Source organism: Engystomops pustulosus, chromosome 1 (genome assembly GCF_040894005.1).
Source record: "Engystomops pustulosus chromosome 1, aEngPut4.maternal, whole genome shotgun sequence".
Classification (NCBI taxonomy): Eukaryota; Metazoa; Chordata; class Amphibia; order Anura; family Leptodactylidae; genus Engystomops; species Engystomops pustulosus.
In genome coordinates, this window is record NC_092411.1 from 158,122,137 (window position 1) to 158,145,975 (window position 23,839).

At 40.6% G+C, this 23,839-nt stretch overlaps 1 protein-coding gene across 1 annotated transcript in view; it reads left to right on the forward strand.

The window, feature by feature from the left end:
- The first annotated feature begins 5,938 nt into the window (after window positions 1-5,938).
- Window positions 5,939-23,839, forward strand: part of ARRDC2 (arrestin domain containing 2) — a 40,072-nt gene continuing 22,171 nt past the window's right edge. The window contains exon 1 of the mRNA XM_072112862.1: window positions 5,939-6,314. Coding sequence (XP_071968963.1) covers window positions 6,056-6,314 — 259 coding nt within the window. The 5' untranslated portion in view covers window positions 5,939-6,055. The remainder of the gene's footprint in view (window positions 6,315-23,839) is intronic.

Sequence of the window (23,839 nt, forward strand, 5' to 3'; positions counted from 1 at the left end):
ACTTAGTGGGGGGCTGTGTGGTCACATTACTTAGTGGGGGGCTGTGTGTGAGGCACATTACTTAGTAGGGGGCTGTGTGTGAGGCACATTACTTAGTAGGGGGCTGTGTGTGAGGCACATTACTTAGTGGGGGGCTGTGTGTGAGGCACATTACTTAGTGGGGGGCTGTGTGTGAGGCACATTACTTAGTGGGGGGCTGTGTGTGAGGGACATTACTTAGTGGGGGGGCTGGGGACGAGGCACATTACTTAGTGGGGGGCTGTGTGTGAGGCACATTACTTAGTGGGGGGGCTGTGTGTGAGGCACATTACTTAGTGGGGGGGCTGTGTGTGAGGCACATTACTTAGTGGGGGGCTGTGTGAGGCACATTACCTAGTGGGGGGCTGTGTGAGGCACATTACCTAGTGGGGGCTGTGAGGCACATTACTTAGTGGGGGGCTGTGTGTGAGGCACATTACTTAGTAGGGGGCTGTGAGGCACATTACTTAGTGGGGGGGCTGTGTGTGAGGCACATTACTTAGTGGGGGGCTGTGTGTGAGGCACATTACTTAGTGGGGGGCTGTGTGTGAGGGACATTACTTAGTGGGGGGGGGGGCTGGGGACGAGGCACATTACTTAGTGGGGGGCTGTGTGTGAGGGACATTACTTAGTGGGGGGGGGGCTGGGGACGAGGCTGTGTATACAGGGGGGTGGCTGTTCAATATAGGGGGAGGCTAAATTAGGGCACCTAATTGAATTACTATATATGCTCTAATTTGGGTGACTAAAGGATGTTTTATGTTGGGAATAGTTTGTTCAGTCATGTTGTGAGGATAATATATAGTAGAATCACAATCCATTATACTGTAAGTGACTCTGATATTTTTAGGGGCGCCATGGGGAGTTGTGCTGCATGGAGTTGAAGACATTTCTTTGTGAATTCAGAGGAAAACCAAGGCCAGAAGAAAGTGTAAAGAAATACCCTTCCGGATGGAGTAGATGGTCACCTGTAAGGTACTAGAGGTCACTAATATCTGTGTCTAATGACTACTAGTGTGTAAGGTAGCATCACCAGGGGCACGCACGTGCGCGCGTACGCGTGCAGCGGGAGGGGGGGGCAGCATTTTCAAATTTTGCCTCAGGCAGCAAAAAGGCTAGAATCGGCCCTGCATGCAGTGTAATCAACCTGTCAGCATGTTATCTATCTCATGCTCAAGTCAGTGTCCTGTCTAAAGGTTTGGGTTTTGCCCCTGACATCAACATGAATCTCTTTTCTACTTTATGTGATGTAAACAAATTTATTTGTTTACTTACCGTCAAAAAACAGTTTTTTTTTACCATGGATGATGATTCTACTACTTCTCAACCTGCCAAACTATAAGCACTTAATGAATTGGGAGCTAACACTTTTTCACTTACCTGCTCCTTTCAGGACCAAATGTCTCTTCTTACTCTTGAGTCTACAGGAACAAAGTGCCATTAACGATAATTTGTCAAACTGTATTACTTATACTTCAAATATGATACCAGTCTCAAATCCCAAATTCTACCCTATGCATTCTCGAGTCCCGGTTATGGACCTCTATCAAGAGGCGGTTGAGAGGGATCTCCAAACCTTACATGACACCATTACCATGTCATCACATAATCTTACGCGGACAGAACATTTGGCTATTTCTGAACTCAGAAACAACCCCCACATTATTATACGTCCCTTGGATAAAGGGGGCAATGTTACAGTTCTAGATAAAGCCCTTTACCGACAACAGGCATATCTTATGTTACAGGATACTAATACTTATCTTCAACTTCCGGATGATCCCACAGCAAGATTTAAATTGGAAATGGAGAAACCAGTTTCTGATGGCTTACAATTGGGTTTCTTTGACAAGAGGACTTCGGAATACCTAATTCATGATTTCTCCATCTGTTCTAATTTTTAGATGCTGCCTAAAACTCATAAAGGGGGCTTTCCACCTTCATTTCGCCACATAGTATCCTCGACCAACTCTCTCATGGAACGATTAGGAATTTGGCTTGACAACTTACACCAGCCTATGGTCACCAGACTACATGGATACATACGAGACACTAAAACCATTCTTGCAGCGGTTAACCAGATGACCTGGCGTGAACAAGACTCTTGGTTGACGTTACCGCGTTATACACCAGTATCCCTCATCACTTGGCATGTGAAGCAGTTACCTATCATCTGAACAAATATTCTGCATATGACATTGAACTTCAGAAGTATATTTCTACCGTGTTACATTTTTTGTTGCAAAAAAACGTTTTCATGTTTGAAGAGCACTTTTTTCTGCAGGTTACCGGATGCCCTATGGGCGCTTGCTTCTCTCCATCACTGGCCAATATTTATATGGCCACATGGGAGGAACAATACCTTTTCCATTCCAAAAATCCTTTTACCACTTATATCAAATGGTATGGCAGTTACATCGACGACTGCCTCCTGGTGTGGACTGGGCAGTTGTCGATTTCATTTCATACATTAACCATAATACCCTTAACCTGTCTTTTACTTGTGAATACGGTGGTTCGTCCATTTCATTTTTGGATATATTTCTGAGTGGTGACCCCTTCTTGGGTGTAGTTCACACTAGTTTGTATCATAAACCCACAAGTAGCAATACTATTTTGAGACCCGAAAGTTGTCACCCTAAGCGGATCGCCTATCCGAACATATCACCGGTGCCAACCCCCGCACTGTATCTAGTACATGTAGTATAACCGGTCTATCTAAACATTTTCGGGATATACATAGAGGCAATATGTCCTCACTTAAAGTCACTGCCATCGACCACATACTGTAGAACAAGAGAGGAGGTGACAGGGTTAAAATGCTCCATGTCAAGGAAGCTCAGTGGATTCTGTCACTCAGCACAAGTCATCCGCTAGGTCTTAATTGCAGAAGTGACTTAAATTATGTATACTAATTTTTTGTACTTTCATTTCTGCTTCTTGTTTCTCATACATATATCTTTTGCTATTGTGCTATTTTGCTTGTTTTTTCGTTGTGCATTGTTTTTCCTTGCAAGCCTTACTGTTGCTAATTATGTGTATATCGCTCACAGCTTGGGTTGCAGGGTGGAACACTTTGACGTGTTTCCCCTTTCCCTATATATGTGTAGCCATTATTCCATGGTGTAGGTATGAATAAGGACCCTTGTCTTTGAGGTCCGAAATGCGTCACCCCTTTTTTGCTATGTGATCATATTTATAACCATGATACAATAAATTTTTCCTTTTTTTAACCTTTCTTTTTTGCCTGATGCCAATGGTCCTTGTATTTTTTCCCATTATAGTAGTTATATTCTTGTACATAGAGGGCAGTATTATAGTAGCTATATTCCTGTACATAGAGGGCAGTATTATAGTAGTTATATTCTTGTATGTAGGGGGCAGTATTATAGTAGTTATATTCTTGTACCTAGGGGGCAGTATTATAGTAGTTATATTCTTGTACATAGTACATAACTACTATAATACTGCCCCCTGCGTACAAGAATATAACAACTATAATACTGCCCTCTATGTACAGGAATATAACTACTATAATACTGCCCCTGTGTACAAGAATATAACTTCTATAATACTGCCCCTATGTACAGGAATATAACTACTATAATACTGTCCCTATGTACAAGAATATAACTACTATAATACTGGCCCCTATTTACAAGAATATAACTACTATAATACTGCCCCCTATGTACAAGAATATAACTACTATAATACTGCCCCCTATGTACAGGAGTATAACTACTATAATACTGCCCCCTATGTACAGGAATATAACTACTATAATACTGTCCCTATGTACAAGAATATAACTACTATAATACTGCCCCCTATGTACAAGAATATAACTACTATAATACTGCACCTATGTACAGGAATATAACTACTATAATACTGCCCCTATGTACAGGAATATAACTACTATAATACAGCCCCCTATGTACAAGAATATAACTAATACTGCCCTCTATGTACAGGAATATAACTACTATAATACTGCCCTCTATGTACAGGAATATAACTACTATAATATTGCCCCTATATACAAGAATATAACTACTATAATACTGCCCCTGTGTACAAGAATATAACTACTATAATACTGCCCCCTCTGTACAAGAATATAACTACTATAATACTGCCCCTGTGTACAAGAATATAACTACTATAATACTGCCCCCTATGTACAAGAATATAACTACTATAATACTGCCCCCTATGTACAAGAATATAACTACTATAATACTGCCCCCTATGTACAAGAATATAACTACTATAATACTGCCCCCTATGTACAAGAATATAACTACTATAATACTGCCCTATATGTACAAGAATATAACTACTATAATACTGCCCCTATGTACAAGAATATAACTACTATAATACTGCCTCCTATGTACAAGAATATAACTACTATAATACTGCCCCTGTGTACAAGTATATAACTACTATAATACTGCCCCCTATGTACAAGAATATAACTACTATAATACTGCCCCTATGTACAAGAATATAACTACTATAATACTGCCCCCTATGTACAAGAATATAACTACTATAATACTGCCCCCTATGTACAAGAATATAACTACTATAATACTGCCTCCTATGTACAAGAATATAACTACTATAATACTGCCTCCTATGTACAAGAATATAACTACTATAATACTGCCCCTGTGTACAAGTATATAACTACTATAATATTGCCCCTATGTACAAGAATATAACTACTATAATACTGCCCCTATGTACAAGAATATAACTACTATAATACTGCCCCCTATGTACAAGAATATAACTATTATAATACTGCCCCCTATGTACAAGAATATAACTACTATAACACTGCCCCCTATGTACAAGAATATAACTACTATAATACTGCCCCTCTGTACAAGAATATAACTACTATAATACTGCCCCCTATGTACAAGAATATAACTACTATAATACTGCCCCTCTGTACAAGAATATAACTACTATAATACTGCCCCTCTGTACAATAATATAACTACTATAATATAGTCCCCTATTTACAAGAATGTGACTAAAATAATTCTGCCCCCTAGTTCCCCCCCCTGACTCCAGTTTTAGTCACCCTCCCTCCCCTACTTCTATCCCCCCCATCTTGCCCCAGTTCTATCTGCCCCTTCTGCAGCCCCCAGTTCTAACCTCCCCCTTCTGAAACCCCCAATTCCTCCCCCTCTTCTGCAGCCCCCAGTTCTATCCCCCTCTTCTGCAGCCCCCAGTTCTATCCCCCCCAACCTTCTGAAGCCCCCAGTTCTATCCCTCTTCTGCAGCCCCCAAATCTATCCTCCCCCCTGCTGCAGCCCCCAGTTCTATCCCCCCCCACCGCCTCTTCTGCAGCCCCCAGTTCTATCCCCCGCACTTCTGCAGCCCTGTTGTAGTTTCTCCTCGCTGTGAGCAGAGCAGTCCTGTGCTGCAGGAGGCTGTATAGAGGAGAAGCCGGAGGGTCATGCGATGATGACATCATCACAGGTCTCTCAGTTTCTCCTCTGTACAGCACTCTGACAGGTCCTCAAGCAGTGTGTGATTACTGCACATTTGATTTATTCCGTTTTTTGGTCGTGACACACAGGTTGAGAACCTATAGTGACACAGGACAGATTTGAAAAATGGGGCTCTGTCCTAAAGGCCAAAATAGGCTGAGTCCTGAAGGGGTTACAGCACATTACCCTAGTCCACCTCAGAACCCCCCTGAGGTATTTCCAGCCATCCTACAGCACATTAACCCTTCCTGTAATCGGTCCCCCATCGATCAGCATGACAAGCAGCTACTTGTTCATCCACTTATGTATTAACCCCTCCTGTCCCAGCATGTTCCTGTAATAGAGCCTCACACATACACCACGCAGAGGCCCTGAGCCGTGTGTTGCCCCGCCCTAGACTGCCTGGGGGTGTGCCCGTGCTGTGCGGCCTCCTGATAACGAGCCGCAGCTGTGCTCACGAGCTGAGTTGTCACTGCGCCCGTCCTCATCCTCTAGCAGCCTGGTATACGTCCTGGCACAACATGCACTTCAGTAAGATTACAGACTTCAGTGTGGAGCTCAGCCCCATTGCCTGCGGCGTGTATTCTGCCGGGGATGTGCTGACTGGACAAGTGGTGCTGAAGCTCTGTAAGACTGTCCGAGTCTCAGCTCTGGAGGTGTGTGCCAGGGGGCTGGCAACCGTGCACTGGCTGGAGACCCGCAGCATTGGCATGAATACAGTGTACAGCGACTTTACTGCGCATGAGACCTACCTAAGAAAGAGGCAGCACTTGTTAAGAGGTAGGTGTGCCCCTTACACATGGCATGGATCCTGTACTGTGACTAGGTGCCTGGCACATAGAGTTTATACACCCAGTGGCTAAGTTTGGCAGCTGCCCTCATTTTCCATTGCTGGGAACCTGCTTAAATGGTATTCACAGTTCAGTAGATTTCACACATTATTATACATCTGTACATGTAATGTGGCAGGGTAACTGTACAAAGATCCCGACTATAGTATATCATTTATAGCACTTATGTATTTGTATGGTAAAGAGACACCTTATGGGCACCCAATGTGACTGTGAATCTCCCTGCAAATGGGTTTATAAACGAGAAAGTGGCAAAAAGGTTTCATTCTATCTATAACTTCATTATGCCTTTCTATACAGCATTCTATATATTCTCTCCAGTACAGTCATTGAAGAATTATACACAACCATATTTTTTATTTTTTTTGCATAGCACTTATGGGTGTTAGACACTGTATAATATCATGACTTACATTAGAGGTATAGTGCAAATGTTGACAGATTTTCCATATGGCTTGAAGTGAAGTTTAAATCTGTGATAAGTCTGTAAAAAAAGTCTTTATTTTCCATAAAAATAATGCCAAGCACTTCATCAGGTGATTTATGATCACATATGAGAATTGAAAAGTGTTGAGGGTAAGAAATAGTCACTGAAATTTTGCAAATTGTCAGTTGTAACATTTTAGTGACATGAATTCAGTGGACTGAAAACAGGTAAAACTAGGTTTCCCATTAAGTCCCTTGCCGACAAGCTCCATGCACATGCTCCATTACCGGATCAAACCTCCAATTCTAGATGCGGTCAGGTAAATCCTGAACATGCAAGGAGCTGGCTTGCCCTAACAAACTCACTTGTGGACAACGGTTTTTATATGCATGGAGATTGTTATTGTGATAAATGAGCAAACCCATTCATCCATCAGAAAGTATGCCATGACTATAGAAGCGCTATTCTAATAGAAGACACAATTTAAAGGAAACCTACCACTTTCAAATGCCACTTATAACCCACAAATATCTTGCATCAGCTCAGGGTGAGCTGATGCCAAAGCATATCTTCACTTATGTGCTCACCACGATATGTGCTCAGCGCACCATGTGCGCGACCGTACGAAGCCTGCCAGGATAAAAATTTGAAGTTGCGCAGCCGCGAGTGTGCCTGAGAGCTCGGTGACGTCACCAGCTCTCCAGCACCTCATAATAAGGCGCACACACGGTCACGCACATGGTGCGCTGAGCACATATCGTGGTGCGCCAAAGAGGGGGTTGGAATATAAAGAATAAAACAGTTTTAAACGGACTACAGCGGTTTCTGCAAATAGTGAAGATATGCTCTGGCATCAGCTCACCCTGAGCTGGTGCAAGGTATTTGTGGGTTATAAGTGGCATTTTAAAGTAGTAGGTATCCTTTAAAGAAATATGACATACCACAAACTGTTCTCTTCTTCTCTTATTTTAGGGTTTGTACGTGAGCCCAGATAAATCTCCCCCTCTAAATTGTATGCCAATGTCATTGGCCCACATGTATCAAAAACAGTGCAAATTGTCCTAGGCCTGTGGAGTGTGCAGGGTGCGCCTGATTCATAAATTGTGGTGCAGGTTCTTCATGGATCTGGCGCACCATGCACTGCTCTGGAAGTGGAACCATTTCTTTTTTTGTGCACTTTGTTCATGCTGCAGAATTGTGGCACAGACACTTTATAAATACATGTGCAAGCAGTTTGCATATTATTTCTAGTGCAAAGTCAGACCGAAAACTGGGGAAAATACATTAATAAATGTGGGCTAATGTGTTAAGAAGCTGCTCAGTAGGATTAATTAAGATTATAACGTTGCAGACAGATTACTTGACATTGTCCTGCAAATCAGCTGAATCCAGGTTGTTATTTATGGCAGTCAGTACTCAGTCGAAGAAACGGCACCCAGGTAATCCATGAGATATTTTGTTTCATAGTAGGCTCATAGGAATATAGTATGACTTATGACCTGGTTTCCTGTTGTAACTCCAGCCTTGCAGAATGATTCTGTGTTGGACTCTCATGTCTTATCTAGTTAATAGGACAATAATATAATAACCTAGGGCAGTGATGGCGAACCTTTTAGAGGCCGAGTGCCCAAACTACTACAAAGACCCGCTTATTTATCGCAAAGTGCCGGCACAGAAATTTAATTTGTGATTTATACTCCCTTCTCTGTCACAGTTTTCATTGATACCAGCACCTGAGGACACCAATAAAGCAGAAAATAGTCCCTGGTACAGCTGTCACTTTAATATAGCTCTGTGCACAGCAAGTCCTGGGCTGTCTGGGACTGCAGGAAGATACCTGGAGTCATCTCTGGTGATGGCCTGAGTGCCCACTGAAAGGGCTCCGAGTGCCACCTCTGGCACCAGTGCCATAGGTTAGCCATCACTGACCTAGGGTATCTGCGCACGTAGTGAAATGGTTATGGGATGTACCGCATTGGTAACCCTGCAGCCATTTTGATCCAAAGTAACTAATGCGAATAACTGCGGCCCTAAAGTTTCATTGTAAATATTGAAGTAAAGGGTTCCATGGGTTCAAAATGTAAAAACTTTCAGATTATAACTTTAAGTTCTGTTAACTCAGCATAGAAGGCGGTTATAGCCTTTTTAAATGGCATTTCTGGGTGTAACCCTTCAAGCTACAGCTTCAACTATTCCTGACAGAACCATATTCATTTAACGTGTCATGAGTACAACTTTACATGACTAATCATCAAAATACCATGGTCTCAGCACATCTTAAGCTTTCTCCATGATCTTGGAAAATCCAAGACTGTCCCACTATAGTTTTTGCTTCCATAGAACTAAAGACATTGAAGAGAGGGGCAAATGTTTTCGTGGCCATGTTTCGCCTCACTGCAGAGGTTATATCTATATCTATTAGACAATACTGTGAAAAAGACAGAAAGTTGGGAATACCCCTTTGTGGGCAACTAAATTATGGCAAATAATTTGTCAGTAACTTTAAGGACACCTACCACCAGGATGACGTATTGTAAACCAAATACACGTGGGTGCGTGCCCCTCTGGCAGGATCCACTCTTCTTTTAGCTTCCTATGGCATATGCATAAAAATGATGCAAATGAGCTTGAGAGGCTCCATGCTTCATTAACACATATGGAGCCTGACAAATGATTTGCCATCATTTGTTAACAATCCTTCATCCTGGTGGTAGAGGTCCTTTAACCCCTTAAGGACGCAGGTTTTTTCGCTCTTTTCTCGCTCTCCACCTTCAAAAATCCATAACTTTTTCATTTTTACGTGTACAGACCTGTGTGAGGGCTTATTTTGTGCGTAACAAATTTTACTTTCCCATAATGTTATTTATTTTAACATGCCGTGTACTGCGAAGCTGAAAAAAAATTCCAAATGTGGAAAAATTGAAAAAAAACCACACGTGCGTCACGTTCTTGTGGGCTCAGTTTTTACGACTGTGCACTCAAAATAACACCTCAGCTTTATTCTTTGGTTCAGTACGATTGCGGTGATACCAAATTTATATAGGTTTTATTGTGTTTTAATACATTTTCAAAAATTAAACGAATGTGTACAAAAAAGAATTGCTACAATTTTTAGGTCTGTGCGACATTTTGATCATTTTTTATTCCATTTTTTATGTGATGTAAAAAGGTGTTTTTACCGTTTTTATATTTTGATAGGTCTGGCATTTTGGGACGCGGCGATACCTAATTTGTCTGTGATTTTTACTGTTTTATATCAGTTCTAGCAAAAGGGGGGTGATTTGAATTTTTGATATTTTATCAATTTTTTTATATTTTAAACTTTTTTTTTTTCTTTTTTTTTTCCACTATTTCTTAGACCATCTAGGGTACATTAACCCTAGATGGTCAGATCGCTCCAACCATATATTGCAATACTTCTGTATTGCAATATATGGCATTTTTGCAGGTCATTCATTACAATGAGCCACTGGCTCATTGTAACGAATCTGCAGATGCCAGATAGCCTCGGGTCAAACGAGACCATGGCAACCGATCGCCGCCCCCGATGACGTTCGGGGGCGCGGCGATCGGAATAAAAATGGCGGCGCCCGCGCCCCGCCGTCTTTTAAATGCCACCGGCGGCAACTAAAAGGTTAATAGCCGCACTGACCGCGGTTATTAGCGGTGGGGGTTTGCTGCAATATGCAACAACCCCCACCTCTGTATGAAGAGGACTCAGCCCATGAGCCCCCTTCATACATTCCCTATACCTCTGAGCTGTAGAGCTACAGCGCAGAACGTTAAGGGGTTAAAAGACCTCTAGCACTAGGATGAAGCATTGTAAACCAACCACACTTCCATGCTGGTGTGTGCCACCTCTGGCAGGATCTGCTCTTCTTTTAGCTTTTTATTCCCTTGTTTTTAAGAAAAAAAAAAAGTTGAAAAACTATGCAACTGAGCATGAGGGGCTCCAGACTCAATTAACATCTATGGAGCCCGGAGCCCCTCGGGCTCATTTGCATAGTTTTAAAAGTCTTTTTTTTTTTGTAAACACCAGGGCATAAGAAGCTAAAAGAAGAGCACATTCTACAAGAGGGGGCACACACTAGTATGTGAGTGTGATTGGTTTACAATCCTGGTGGTAGATTTCCTTTAATGTAGCCCAGTAATCACTGAGCAGTTTTTATTTAAGTAATCAAATGAAAGCCGTGCTGTGATTGGTTTTTAACAGCATCAAATTTGCTTCATAAAACATTCTCTATTTTTTTTTTAAAGTTTATACACTTTTTACAGATAATATTGATTGAAGTACTTGGTTTTACTTAGCTGACAAAATACAAAACTTAACTAAATTTTGTTAAAAATGAAAAGACTGGAAATACAAATGAACACGCCCAGCTGCAAATTCTTATCATATTTTGCTACATTTGAAAAAAAACTTGTTTGCAAATTCCAGGAAGAAATGAACCCAGTCACCCTTGAATGCAATACAAGGAAACTGAATAGGAGCCCTCTTGTGGTGATATTGGGAAATTGCATTGTAGCTGCTTTTTTTTGTAAAGGGATCTGTCAGCACCTTAGCCTCCATATGCCCATCAACTGTACCCTATTATGTATTATGCATGTCCCCCGGTGTTCCTTCTGTCATATTTGATAGTGTCAGCACTCCTGAAAAATCTTATTCTATTCAGACACAAAATGGAGATAGGGCTGGCTCAGGGTTGCCTGTAGGAGGGATCAAAAGACGCTACTGGAACATGGAGTAGCCATAGCTCCCACTTCACGGCGCGGCCAGTAGTCTCCAAATAAAATTAGCATATTTATAAAATAATCATATATAATATCACTAATAGTTTTTTAATAAAAAAGCAACTTTTTTTCACAATTTCGCAAAAAAATGTGATTCAGACATTTGGCACTATATTCCGTTATGGGATTTAACACTGGGAATAACTGTATTTATATTTTGATAGATCTTGCTTTTTGGTTCTAGGGTAAGGGAGGTGATTTGAACTGTTATTATTTTTATTTTTTTTGCATTATTGGCAGCTGTGCTAGTGATCTGCCTCCAGCAGACGCTTAGAAATTAGGCCTGGGAGTCTTGTATAGACTCCCAGGAGTCATAGAAACCAACCGCTGCCCCCGGTGACCACACAGGGGATGGCGATTGAATCCAATATGATGCCGCAACAGCGCTGACTGTATGTGTTACCTAATATGCAGCGAACACCCACCTGGTACGGAGAGGGCTCAGTTAGTGAGCATTCTCTATTCACCTGCTCCTGACAAGTGCCGTACTATTATGGCACACGTTGGGAAGGGGTTAAAGGGCCAACACCTCTTTAATAAATCTGGCAAGCAGTGGAGCTCCAAAGACAGGTATGGAACTATCGCAGGGAGCCAGCATAACAATAAATAACCACCAAGGTTTCTGCTTATAAATATGTATTTTAAGTTTTTCTAGATTAACCACTTAGTGACCATCATACAGGTTTTTACGTCGGACAATAAGGGCTCCCCCTTTGGAAGCATATTGCGAAACACGTGTTGGGGCTGGCTGGTGTGGTGTCCTATTTAGTGGTATATTTTATCCCATTGTTTTTTTATGTATGATTTTTTTTTTGTGTAATTAGTATTTGACAACTATACTCTGAGTGCTTAGGTATGTCCTGTTAGAATATATTTTGTATTATATTTATACTTTGGGTCAATTGATAATAAGGATTATAACACACCATTTTAATCTTGTTGGCTCTCTTTGCCAATGGCTACATTTTAATCATGTTTGGTGAATTTAATAAAGATTTGAAATTAAATTTTCGTTTCAATTTTTTCTGATTTACAAATTTTTGGTTATCACTAAGGGCTCCCCCATGCAGGGAAGAGCAGTGACTTTGCTGTCATATGACAGCCGGGTCCCTGCTCTAACAGTCCAGATCGGAATGGGTTCTGATCTGGCTGTTAACCTGTTAGATTCTACGTACCTGTGGAGGAAGGGGGCTTTCTCCCTCATCCTCCCGACACCCAACCCCGTCTTCACTGCTGGACAGATGGGTACCTCATGAAGGTCTCCGGGTCTGTCCTGTGCTTATGGATTTTGCAGGTGGGGACCAAAAAATAGAAACGGAAAATGTAAAAGGTCCATTGGCAGCAATGGGTTCAATGCCCCCTATACTCCTTGATAAAAAAGTTTTAAAAATGAAGTCGTTCTCTGTCGAGAATGGGTTTCGATACCTCAGAGGCTCTGCAAACATGTCATGGCACCTGAAAGCTAAAATCAAAATCTGCCCAACAAAGCTCCATAGCACCCCTTCCCTTCTGCACCTTGCAATGCGCTTAGATAACAGGTTACATCCACGTATGGGGTGTCCTTGTACTCGGATCCACAAGATTTGTAAATGCATGTTCTATTTTTATTCAGCTTAAGTGGGCAAATTCTAGGGCTAAATGAATATATTCATAACAAAATTACAAATAAAACCATCATTATGTTTTTCTGTAAAATAGTTAACACGCTTGCTATGTGCACTTTTGAATAGTTTGAGGGGTAACATTATCAGAATGAGGTGATTTATGGGGGTTTCTATTAATCCGATGCCAAACACACCCATAAAAATAATATGGTGCATAAAATAATTCTAAAATTTTCTTGAAATTTTGAAAAAATGCTGTTTAATTTGTAATCTTTTTATTGTCATAATAAATAAAAGTACACTTCTATATTGACACCAACACAGAGCTGAGATATGGTAAATGTACCCAAATTAGTTACTATCAGTTTTAAAGTAGTAGTGCTTCTGCTTCTGGCTCAGTACTGTATACATCTGCCATTCAAGGCAGCTGAATTGTTGGAGTGTCAGGTGTCGGACCCTCAGCTGACCTTTCCTATCATAGATATCAAATTCTTTGAAACTAATGAAGAGGACCTTGCTTAGCTGAGCACTTGGATTATGTTATATGTGCACTGAGGGAAATGGGGTCAGAAGGTAGGTGTTCTGCTTATGGAGAGATTGCCAATTAAGGCCACCATTAAATAGCTGAAGGCTCAGCCCCATTTTTTTGGATTCTGACATGCGTCGCTTTTTATGGTTATAACTTTTGATGTTACTTATCAAAGCGATTCTGAGATTTGTTTTTTTTCCACACATATTGTACTTCATTTTAGTGTTACATTTTGGCTGATAAGTTTTGTATTTTATTTACAAAAAAAAAAGAAAAAAATGATGAATTTTTTGAAAAATTTGCCATTTTCACAATTCTAAGTCCTTGCGTTTTCAGGCAGATAGATTTACCACCTAAATAAGTTGCTGAATAACATTTCCCGTATCTATACTTTTACAAATCGAATAGTGATTTTTTTTTTTTTTTTTTGTGATTTTCAGAATTGACTATTTTGGGTATAAATACAGTTTTGAATGAAATTTTACATATAGCTTTTAACAACAGGTTAACCCCTTGAGATCTACATAGTAATTGAATCAAAATGGAGGTGAAATTTAAAATGGTCAAATTGTGTTGGTTATACGTTCATTTAGCCCTAAAATTTACACATTTCCAAAAAATAAAAAGAGAAAACCCACCATACAATTTGTTAAGAAATTTCTCCCGAGTGCAGAGAACTTTTTTTTTTGTGGGCAGGAGTAGAAAAGCATCAATTCTGCACTGGATATTTTACTTCTTTTTTTCCTGTGTTCACCGTATAGCCCAATAATCATGTTATCTTTATTCTATGGGTTGATACGATTACAGGGATTCCAGACTTGAATATTTTTTCTTATGTTTAACTAAATTTGTCAAATAAAACACTAATGTGGGGAAAAATCTATAATTTTTGCATTGCCATCTTCCAAGTGACATAACATTTTTAACTTTTTTTGTTTAACCCGTTAACGCTCAGCGTCCGATATATCGGACGCTGAGCTCAATGACTTAGCGCTCAGCGTCCGATATATCGGACGCTGAGCCCATGCCGGTTCAGCTCAAGATCTGAGCCGAACCGGCATCGGGAAACACGGGGTGCCGGCTGTGACTGATAGCCGACACCCCAGTGTAACACCCGCGATCGGAGTTGACTCGGACATGAGTATTGCAGAATATTATCATGAACAAGCAATCAGAGGATTTCTTGTTCATGTCCCATGGTATAAAAGTGAAAAAGTAAAAAAAAAAATGTTATTCAATAAAAAAATAAAGTAATAAATCACTAAAAATGCCCAAAACCCCCAAAACATATAAAGAGACATATAACTAAAAAAAAAGTCTAAATCATAACACAAACCCCACATATATAGTATCACCGCGTCCGTAACAACCCGTAGAATAAAAGTAAATCATTATTGAACCCCCACGATAAACGCCGTAAAAAAAACTGCTATAAACCTTCCAAAAATTATGATTTTTAGCTATTCAATCCCACAAAAAATGCTATAAAATGTGATCAAAAAACCATGTGTACTCCGACATGATACTGGTGTAAAGTACAACATGTCCCGCAAAAAACAAGCCATCAACCAGCTCCGTAGCCAAAAAAGTAACAATGTTATGCCACTTGGAAGACGGCAATACATAAATGATAGATTTTTCCCCACATTAGGGTTTTGTTTGACAAATTTAGTAAAACGTAAGAAAATATATTCAAGTCTGGTATCCCCGTAATCGTATCGACCCATAGAATAAAGATAACTTTAAAAATGATTATGATAAAAATGATTATTAGTCTATACGGTGAACACCAAAAAAAAAAAAGTAAAAAATCCAGTACAGAATTGATGCTTTTCTACTCCTGCCCTCAAAAAAAGTTCCTAAATTTTCAACAATAGGTGATACCAACCCCAAAATGGTAACAATGGAAAAAGCATCTCATCGCGCAAAAAAAATGGCATCACATGACCCAAATAACGAAAAAGCGAAAATTTTATAGCCTTCAAAAGGGGCCAATGAGGAAACTAAAATCCTGGCAGCTGCAGGGCCCTCCTTTCCTTCTGCACCTCGCTGTGCGCCCATAAAACAAGTCACAGCCACATGTGGGGGGTCTTTGTACTCAGGAGAAATTGCAGAACAAATTGTATGGTGGGTTTTCTCTTTTTATATTTTGGAAATGTGTAAATTTTAGTGCTAAATGAACGTATAAGGGAACAATTTGACCATTCTAAATTTCACCTCCATTTTGATTCAATTACTATGAAGATCTCAAGGGGTTAACAATCTTCGTAAAAGCGGTTTCTGATAGCTTGAGGGGTGCAGATTTGAAAATGGGTTGGTTATATAGGGAGTTTTGATGCTAAATATGTAAAATTTCATTCAAAACTGTATTTATCCCCAAAATAGTCAATTCTGAAAATCCGGAAAAGCGATATTCTTTTTGTAAGCCGCGTGACATCAAAATAAATTATCCAGACATTTCAGAAATTATGAAAATGTAAAGTAGACAAATGGGAAATGTTATTCAGCAACTTATTTAGGTGGTAAATCTATCTGCCTGAAAACGCAATGATTTTGAATTTCGAAAATGGCAAATTTTTCAAAAAATTTATCATATTTTCTTTTTTTTTGTAAATAAACGCAAAACTTATCAGCCAAAATTTACCACTAAAATGAAGTACAACATGTGGGGAAAAAACTATCTCTGAATCGTTTTGATAAGTAACAGTGTTCAAAAGTTATAACCATATAAAGCGACGCAGGTCAGAATCCAAAAAAATCGGGCTGAGCCTTAAGCTACAAAATGGCTGCGTCCTTAAGGGGTTAAGGAGCTGGTTGATGGCTCGTTTTTTGCGGGAGATGTTTGCACCAGTATTATTCTGGAGTACATATGTTTTTTTTAATCACTTATTATTGCAATTTTTGTGGGATTGAAAAGGTAAAACGGTGTTCATAGTGCGGGTTCAATAATGATTTATTCTACGGGTTGTTACAGAAGCGGTGATACTATATATGTGGGGTTTGTGTTATGATTTAGACTTTTTTTGAGTTGTATGTCTCTTTATATGTTTTGGGGCTTATGGGCATTTTTATTGATTTCTAACTTTATTTTTTATTGAATAACCTTATCTTTTCACTTTATTTACAGTTTTTCCACCATGGGAAATGAACAAGCAATCATCTGATTGCTTGTTCATGATAATACCCTGCAATACTAATGTATTGCAGAGCATTAGCAGTGTCAGCCTATGCACACGTCACACATACCTACGTCACACATGCCTATGTCACAGACGCCATCTTACTGGCAGTTCTTGCAGGTAACTGATTCGGGGGGGGCGATTGTGGGGGAAAGACCCCCCCCCCCCCAAAGCCAAGTTAAATGCTGCGGTCGCACTGACCGCCAAATTTAACGGGTTAAGCACCTGCGTGACGGACACTGAGCGTTAAGGGGTTAAAGTGTGCAAAGAATGCAAATACGTTTTCCATGGTGTTAAATGGAAAACAATGCCTCCTTTTGCTATATTGAAAGGCAGCCCCCTTAACATCAAGCATAACTTACAAGAAGTCTAATAACATTATGTGGGATTAAGCCAAACCAGTATATCTATTCCAGAAGGAACAGACGGCACTATTTCAACCTGGTTGGGTCTTCTCAGTACAGCACAATTACGGTACATAATTTTATTCCTGGCTGATTTTAAGTTTGCTCATTGACAAAGACATGAACAGTCTATATTTTAAGGGTAAGGCCCCTTTCACACTTGCGTTTTTCACGCGCGTTTTCTGCGCGTGCTTTTGACGCGCAGAACTTGCAGTGCACTCTGACCCATTGTAATCAATGGGTCTTTTCAGACTTACATTTTTTTTCACGCACACACGCGCGTTTTTTTTAACGCGCGTTTAAATCTCGACATGCTCTACTTTTGCAAGTCACGCGCGTGAAAAACGCACCATACAAGTCTATGGAGATGCATCAAAAACGCATTGCACTCTGAGACACTTGCAAGTGCAATGCGTTTTTCACGCATCAATTGCCATAGAAAAGATAGAGCTCAGTCCTGAGTCCATTTCACGCGCGTTTTCTGCGCGTGAAAAACGCATTGAAATTGCATTGAAATTGCATCAAAAACGCGCGTGAAAAACTGAGACACTGAACAAACTCTGACTGAAAACTGATTGCACTCTGATGCAAAATGCGCGTTTTTCACTGACCAAAAACTGATCGCACCCTGATCAAACTCTGACGGGAAATGCAACGCGAGTGTGGAAGGGGCCTAACATTGAGAGATGTAACACGAAAAAATGCAAAAAATCACGTTGTATAAATGATATAAATTTATTTGCATTTTGTGGATAGCTGATAAGTAGTTGATTCCCCTATAAACTATTAACTTCTTTGTGACGCGGCCTGAAAAGGCTCCAGTGACCGGGCATATTTAGCGACTTTTCGCTTGCGCCGGTTTAAGGGCAATAACAACTTTAAATCTTTTGCTGTGTTTTTTTCAGGGCACATAGAGCCTGTTAAAAAGGTAATAAAAGTTTAAACATTCATTTTTATTTTGGGTTAAAAGTGTGGAAAAAAAGGTGCTTTTCTTTTGTAATTTATAGTACTTTTTTTTTTTTTTCAGAATAACTGAAAATGAACATTATTAATAAATTCCCCATTTTGTTAGTCATTTTGATATATAATATGTATAGTCTCGGGTAAATGGGCGTCTATGGCAATGCTTTTTGTAGTGTAGCAGGGGAGTTTATTATATGGGGAAATGTTATTGTATTTTTTTATCAATATTTTATTTTTTTGTTTTTACTTTATATGTCCCCCACAAGGTCATAAAAGACCCCTTGGGGACATTTTAACTTTTTTTTTTTTAATTAATTTTTAATTTGACTGCAGAGTCTATGGAGCCTCTGCTCTTCGCTGCATCGCGCTAATTTAGCGCAGTGTTGTGGAGAAGGGAGAAGCGGTAAATAACTGCATCTCCCTAGGGCCTCTGGGTGCCCCTTACACATGGAGACCTACTAGTGCGGGAGCAGCAGAAAACGTCTAAAGACGTCGCTGCAGACTCCGGTCCGAATAGAGTTAAGAGTGCTTTCACATGTGGCAGTAACACATGCGTTTTCAAGAGATTTGCCTGATTTATATAGCTGTTAACAGAGTTTACAAAATGCTATGCATTTACACAATGTTAACACATGCGTTATCATCGCGCAAACAAATCCATGCGTTAACAGCTATGTTCAGGCTGTTTTGATGCGTTTGAAAACACATGCATTACTGCTATGTGTGAAATCGCCCTCAAAAAGAGTTTTTCCTCCTACAGACCAGTTAGATTCCTAATCATTACAAAGAGCTGTCTTTTTAATTACCTGTGCAAGTGCCCATGCACACTAACGTGTGCCCGCACGGCTACAGCTGGGCGGGCACAAGTCGGGCGCGCTGTAGAGGAGGAGATGTGAGAGCTGCTTGTCCTTCCCTTCTCCATAGACAATTATGGTGTACGGTCATTCTTACCACCAAGGATAGAGCACGCTCTATCTTTTTTATGTCCACAGCACTATACGTGATGCTCACCATACCATAGGTGTTTGCCTATGACAAACATGGGGGTGTTTTTCTGCTAAGGGCACAGGACTTCTACACTACAATGGCAGAATGGAAGGAGCCATGTACCGTAAAATCCAGAGTGACAACCTCCTTCCCTCCCTCAGACCGTTAAAAAGTGAGTCTTGCTCTCTCCTTACCATTCCATGCGACAGATTGACAAGAAACTGAAGATTTCCTACAATGGTGTGTACTACTCCCTTCAGAGGAGAGCACAAGCAGGCTCTAACCAGAGTAGAAAGAGTGGGAGGCCCAGCTGCACAACTAAGCGACAAGACAAGTATTATTAGAGTCTCTAGTTTGAGAAACCGACGCCTTACTGGCAGCTTCATTAAATGGTACCTGCCAAATGCCAGTGTCAACCTCTACAGTGAAGAGGCAACTCCAGGATGCTGGTCTTCCGGGCAAAGTGGCAAAGAAAAAAGATATCTGAGACTGACTGATTGTAAAACAGTGTTATGGGCAGACAAATCTAAGTTTGAGGTGTTTGGATCACACAGAAGAACATTTGCAGAACAATTAAAAAGATTCTGGAAGAGTGCCTGACGCCACCTGTCAAGCCTGGTGGAGGTAATGTGATGGTCTGGGGTTGCTTTGGTGCAGGGAAGAAGCAGGCAGCTGGAATTCTTTCTGTAATGGAGTGACCAGCCCAGTCACCAGATTTCAACCTCATTGAGCTGTTGTGGGAGCGGCATAACCGTATGGTACACAAAAAGTGCCCATCAAGCCAATCCAACTTGTGGGAAGGGCTTCTGGAAGGATGGGATGAAATTTCTCCAGATTACCTCAGCAAATTAACAGCTCGAATGCCAAAGGTCTGCAATGCTGCACTTGCAGCAAAGGGAGCATTCTTTGATTAAAGTAAAGTTTGAAGGAGAAAATTATTATTTCAAATTTAAAAAATAAATATTTCAAACCTTGTCAATGTCTGGACTATATTTTCTATTCATTTTGCAACTCAATTGAAAAAGAAAAGTAGGAGTTTTCATGGAAAACAAAATTGTCTAGTTGACCCCAAACTGTTAAGCTGTAGTGGATATACCGTGTTTCCCCAAAAGTAAGACATACATTCTTTTTACCCCCAAAAGTCCAACCATGTCTTACTTTCGGGGTATGTCTTATATTGAAAAAAAAAAGAAATAAAAAACATACATACTTTTTCAGTGTTTCTGATGGGCACTGACTGCAGGGCTGAGTCTAGCTGATCCAGGCTGCCATGCGCTTCTCTGTCCCTTCCCCTCCAGGTCTGATGTAACAGAGTTTAGCAGAGACAGAGGAGGGGGAGGAGCTGCTCCAGTAACACAGATGGCAGCACAGAGCAGGAAGCTTCTTCCTCAGCTCCATTCTGCAGGGTGCACAGTGTGCAGCCCTGTCTCCGCTGCCTTAGGTCATGTGACCGAAGCCTGTACGGAGTAGCTGAGCTCTGGTCACATAGTCTTCCATGGGGCAGGGAGCTACATCAGTAACATGAAGAGGCTGCAGCTCCCGGCTCAGACAGAGATTTGAGATGCGGATTTATACGCATCAGAGATGCTTGTAGAGGCATTAATGCGATCTCTGCCTCCGTTCATTCCGCTCCAGATCCGTCCGCATCCCGCTTCAACCGGCCGAAAACCGCTCTAACTATGTCTTACTTGCAGGGTACGTCTTACATTAGCCGACCCCCTTAAAACACCCACTACATCTTACTATCGGGGAAACAGGGGTATGCTCCACTTTGCATTTTAGTTGTTTAATGACTGACCACTATATTTTAGTAGATAAAAAGGAAGGATGTATTTCTTTCCAGTCAGCTAGAAGAATACCAGAAGATCTAGAGTTTTCCTTGAACAGTTATATGTAATATATGTTCCAGGACTTCACCACTGTGTCCCTTTTATGATTCATATAAAATAGACTCTCTTGTTATTGGGCTCTAAACTGATGTCATGTGGTTTTATAAGGCAGCTGAAGAGGGAAAACAGGTGGTATAAAGAAAGTTGGCTGCTTGGAAGCCCTGTTATTTCAGTGGCGTAGTAAGAGACATTTGTGACACATATCAGTTAAAATGAAATGTGTAAACTTGTGCTGTGTTGCACGTCGTTTGCTATCAGGCACTGGCAGCAGCTGCCCTGGTTATTTGGTGGTTTCCTGGATGACATCAGACTGATGTAGCCAAGACAGAACTAAACATTGTAATACAGGACATCATAACAATAACATAAGAATGAAACCATGCACAATAGGGAATGCAAGCAAACTACTGACTGAAGAAATGGCATTTTATACCCCAGAATATACGGGTTTGTTGTCTGTATAAATATTCCCAAAGGTTCACAGATATAGCGATGCAAGGAGTCCCTGCTTCTCGGCAAAACAGCAGAACCGGAACTGTTATGATTTATAGTTTGCTGCTATTTAGAGGAGTGATAGAGTCCCGTCCACAGCCGAGTGGTTGATCTGTGTACAGCTCATGATCATTGGTTGACCTCGCTTATGTGAGACCTCCCTTTGTTTTTCTCTGTACCACATCGAAAATTAGCGTTCGGCCCCATCTTGCATCTTCATGCCCTGTAGTTTAGACTAATTTCACCATCCAACAAAGTTAATAATGCAGAAAAGTTGTTCAAACAAAGGGTTGTTATGTTGTCCATGCCAACCATTCAGATAACTATTTTCCATTTTAAACCCAGTTGATTAAAACTGTAATGTGCTTGGTTGCTAAGCACAGTTCTGTGTAGGAGCTGACTTTCTGCAGGGGAGTATATGTTCGTTATAACAACCCGGATCTTTTGAAGAACACATATTGAAGTAGCACATTTTTCACTGAGCACGGTCTATGACTTTGACATTTGCTGTACGAAAATACAAGATATTGTAACTGTATTGTAACAGTGAAGTTACATAAGACCCTCTGTACTAAATTATACGTGGAACTATTTGACATCTAAGGGAAGGCTAGGTTTTCAGTTATAAATATCTGATATGGGTAACTGTTTGGCAGGGATATCATCTATAGAGTAATACTGTCCGTGAGTGAGCAATGCTGTACACAAAACCCATAGACCGTTCTCTTTCAGTTCATTCTAGCTCTCTCAGCCCCTCCTATCTGATATTGTAAATGCCATAATGTGTATTCTCTAAAGTCAGATGTTTATTGCACAGTGTTGGCAAGAGAAGAGTTAAAGGGTTACACTACTCTTATAAAAAGCTGCTTTAATTCTTTGTGTTATAAAAAGTGGTTGAAGAGGTCATTGCTAAGGCTGCAATGGGACCTATCCCAAACACATCATGTTGCAACAACCTATAGTGGGCTTCAGAAATCATCACTGGAATAGCGAGACTAAATAAGTATATTGGAATAGTTTACACAATGCTTCATTAAAGGGGTTGTCCCATCGTAGTGTAGCCCTATCTGCAGATGACCGGAACAGCCGGTCACACTTGTGAAGGCTGCCTGGTGCATCTCCATCGAGTAGTCAGAGATAGCCGAGCACTATACCTCCCATTATTATTATTATTATTATTATTATTATTATTTTTATTTATTTTTTTTTTTCAGGGATCGGGTCAAATAGCCCCCTTACCATGGTACCTGGGAAAAAAACATTGGGCACCCTGCAGATACCCCATATCCAACCCCAACCCATATAATGGGGCAGATTTATCAAGCAGTCTGAAAGTCAGAATATTTCCAGTTGCCCATGGCAACCAATCACAGCTCAGCTTTCATTTCACCAGTGCTCATGAATATTTTAAAGGGGAGCTGTGATTGGTTGCCATGGGCAATTGGAAATATTCTGACTTTCAGACTGCTTGATAAATCTGCCCCAGTGTGTCTAAAATACCCCAGCAGCAGCCTCCCTCACTAATAAAATGTCCAGCAACAGCCACCTCTCTTTAATTAAATATCCACAGTATGCTCCCACATTTATGAAGTGTCCACAGTAGAGCCCCCTCATTAATGAAATGTCGACGCCAGAAAAAAATTGTGGCATTGTAGAGATTTTTTTTTTTTTTTTTATGGCCTTGCAAAATCGTTACTTGCAATAAACATCTCCATGCAGAAATCTGTCATGTGCAGTGCAATTTTAAGTACATAAGCCCTTTTTCTCTGTATATATAACATTTGGGCCACACACTTTGTTGTCAAAGGTTCATGTTTTTAGAGAGGTCAGTTATACAGGTAATAATAATTCCTATATTTATATAGCGCCGACAGATTCCGCAGCGCTGCACCGAACTTGCCAAATCGGTCCCTGGCCCCTATGGGGCTCACAATCCAATCAAACCTACCAGTATGTTTTTGGGGTGTGGGAGGAAACCGGAGGACCTGGACAAAACCCATGCAAACATGAAGAAAACATACAAACTCTTTGCAGATGTTGACCTGGATGAGGTACATATAAAAAGATATTTTCCAAATTAAGAGGAAGTGTTTTTTTTTTTTGTTTGTTTTTTTTCCCCATCTTCATTGATGAGTGCGTCTGTCTATATGTTGAGAATTCAGAGCAAAGACTTCTACCTCCTGTTTCTG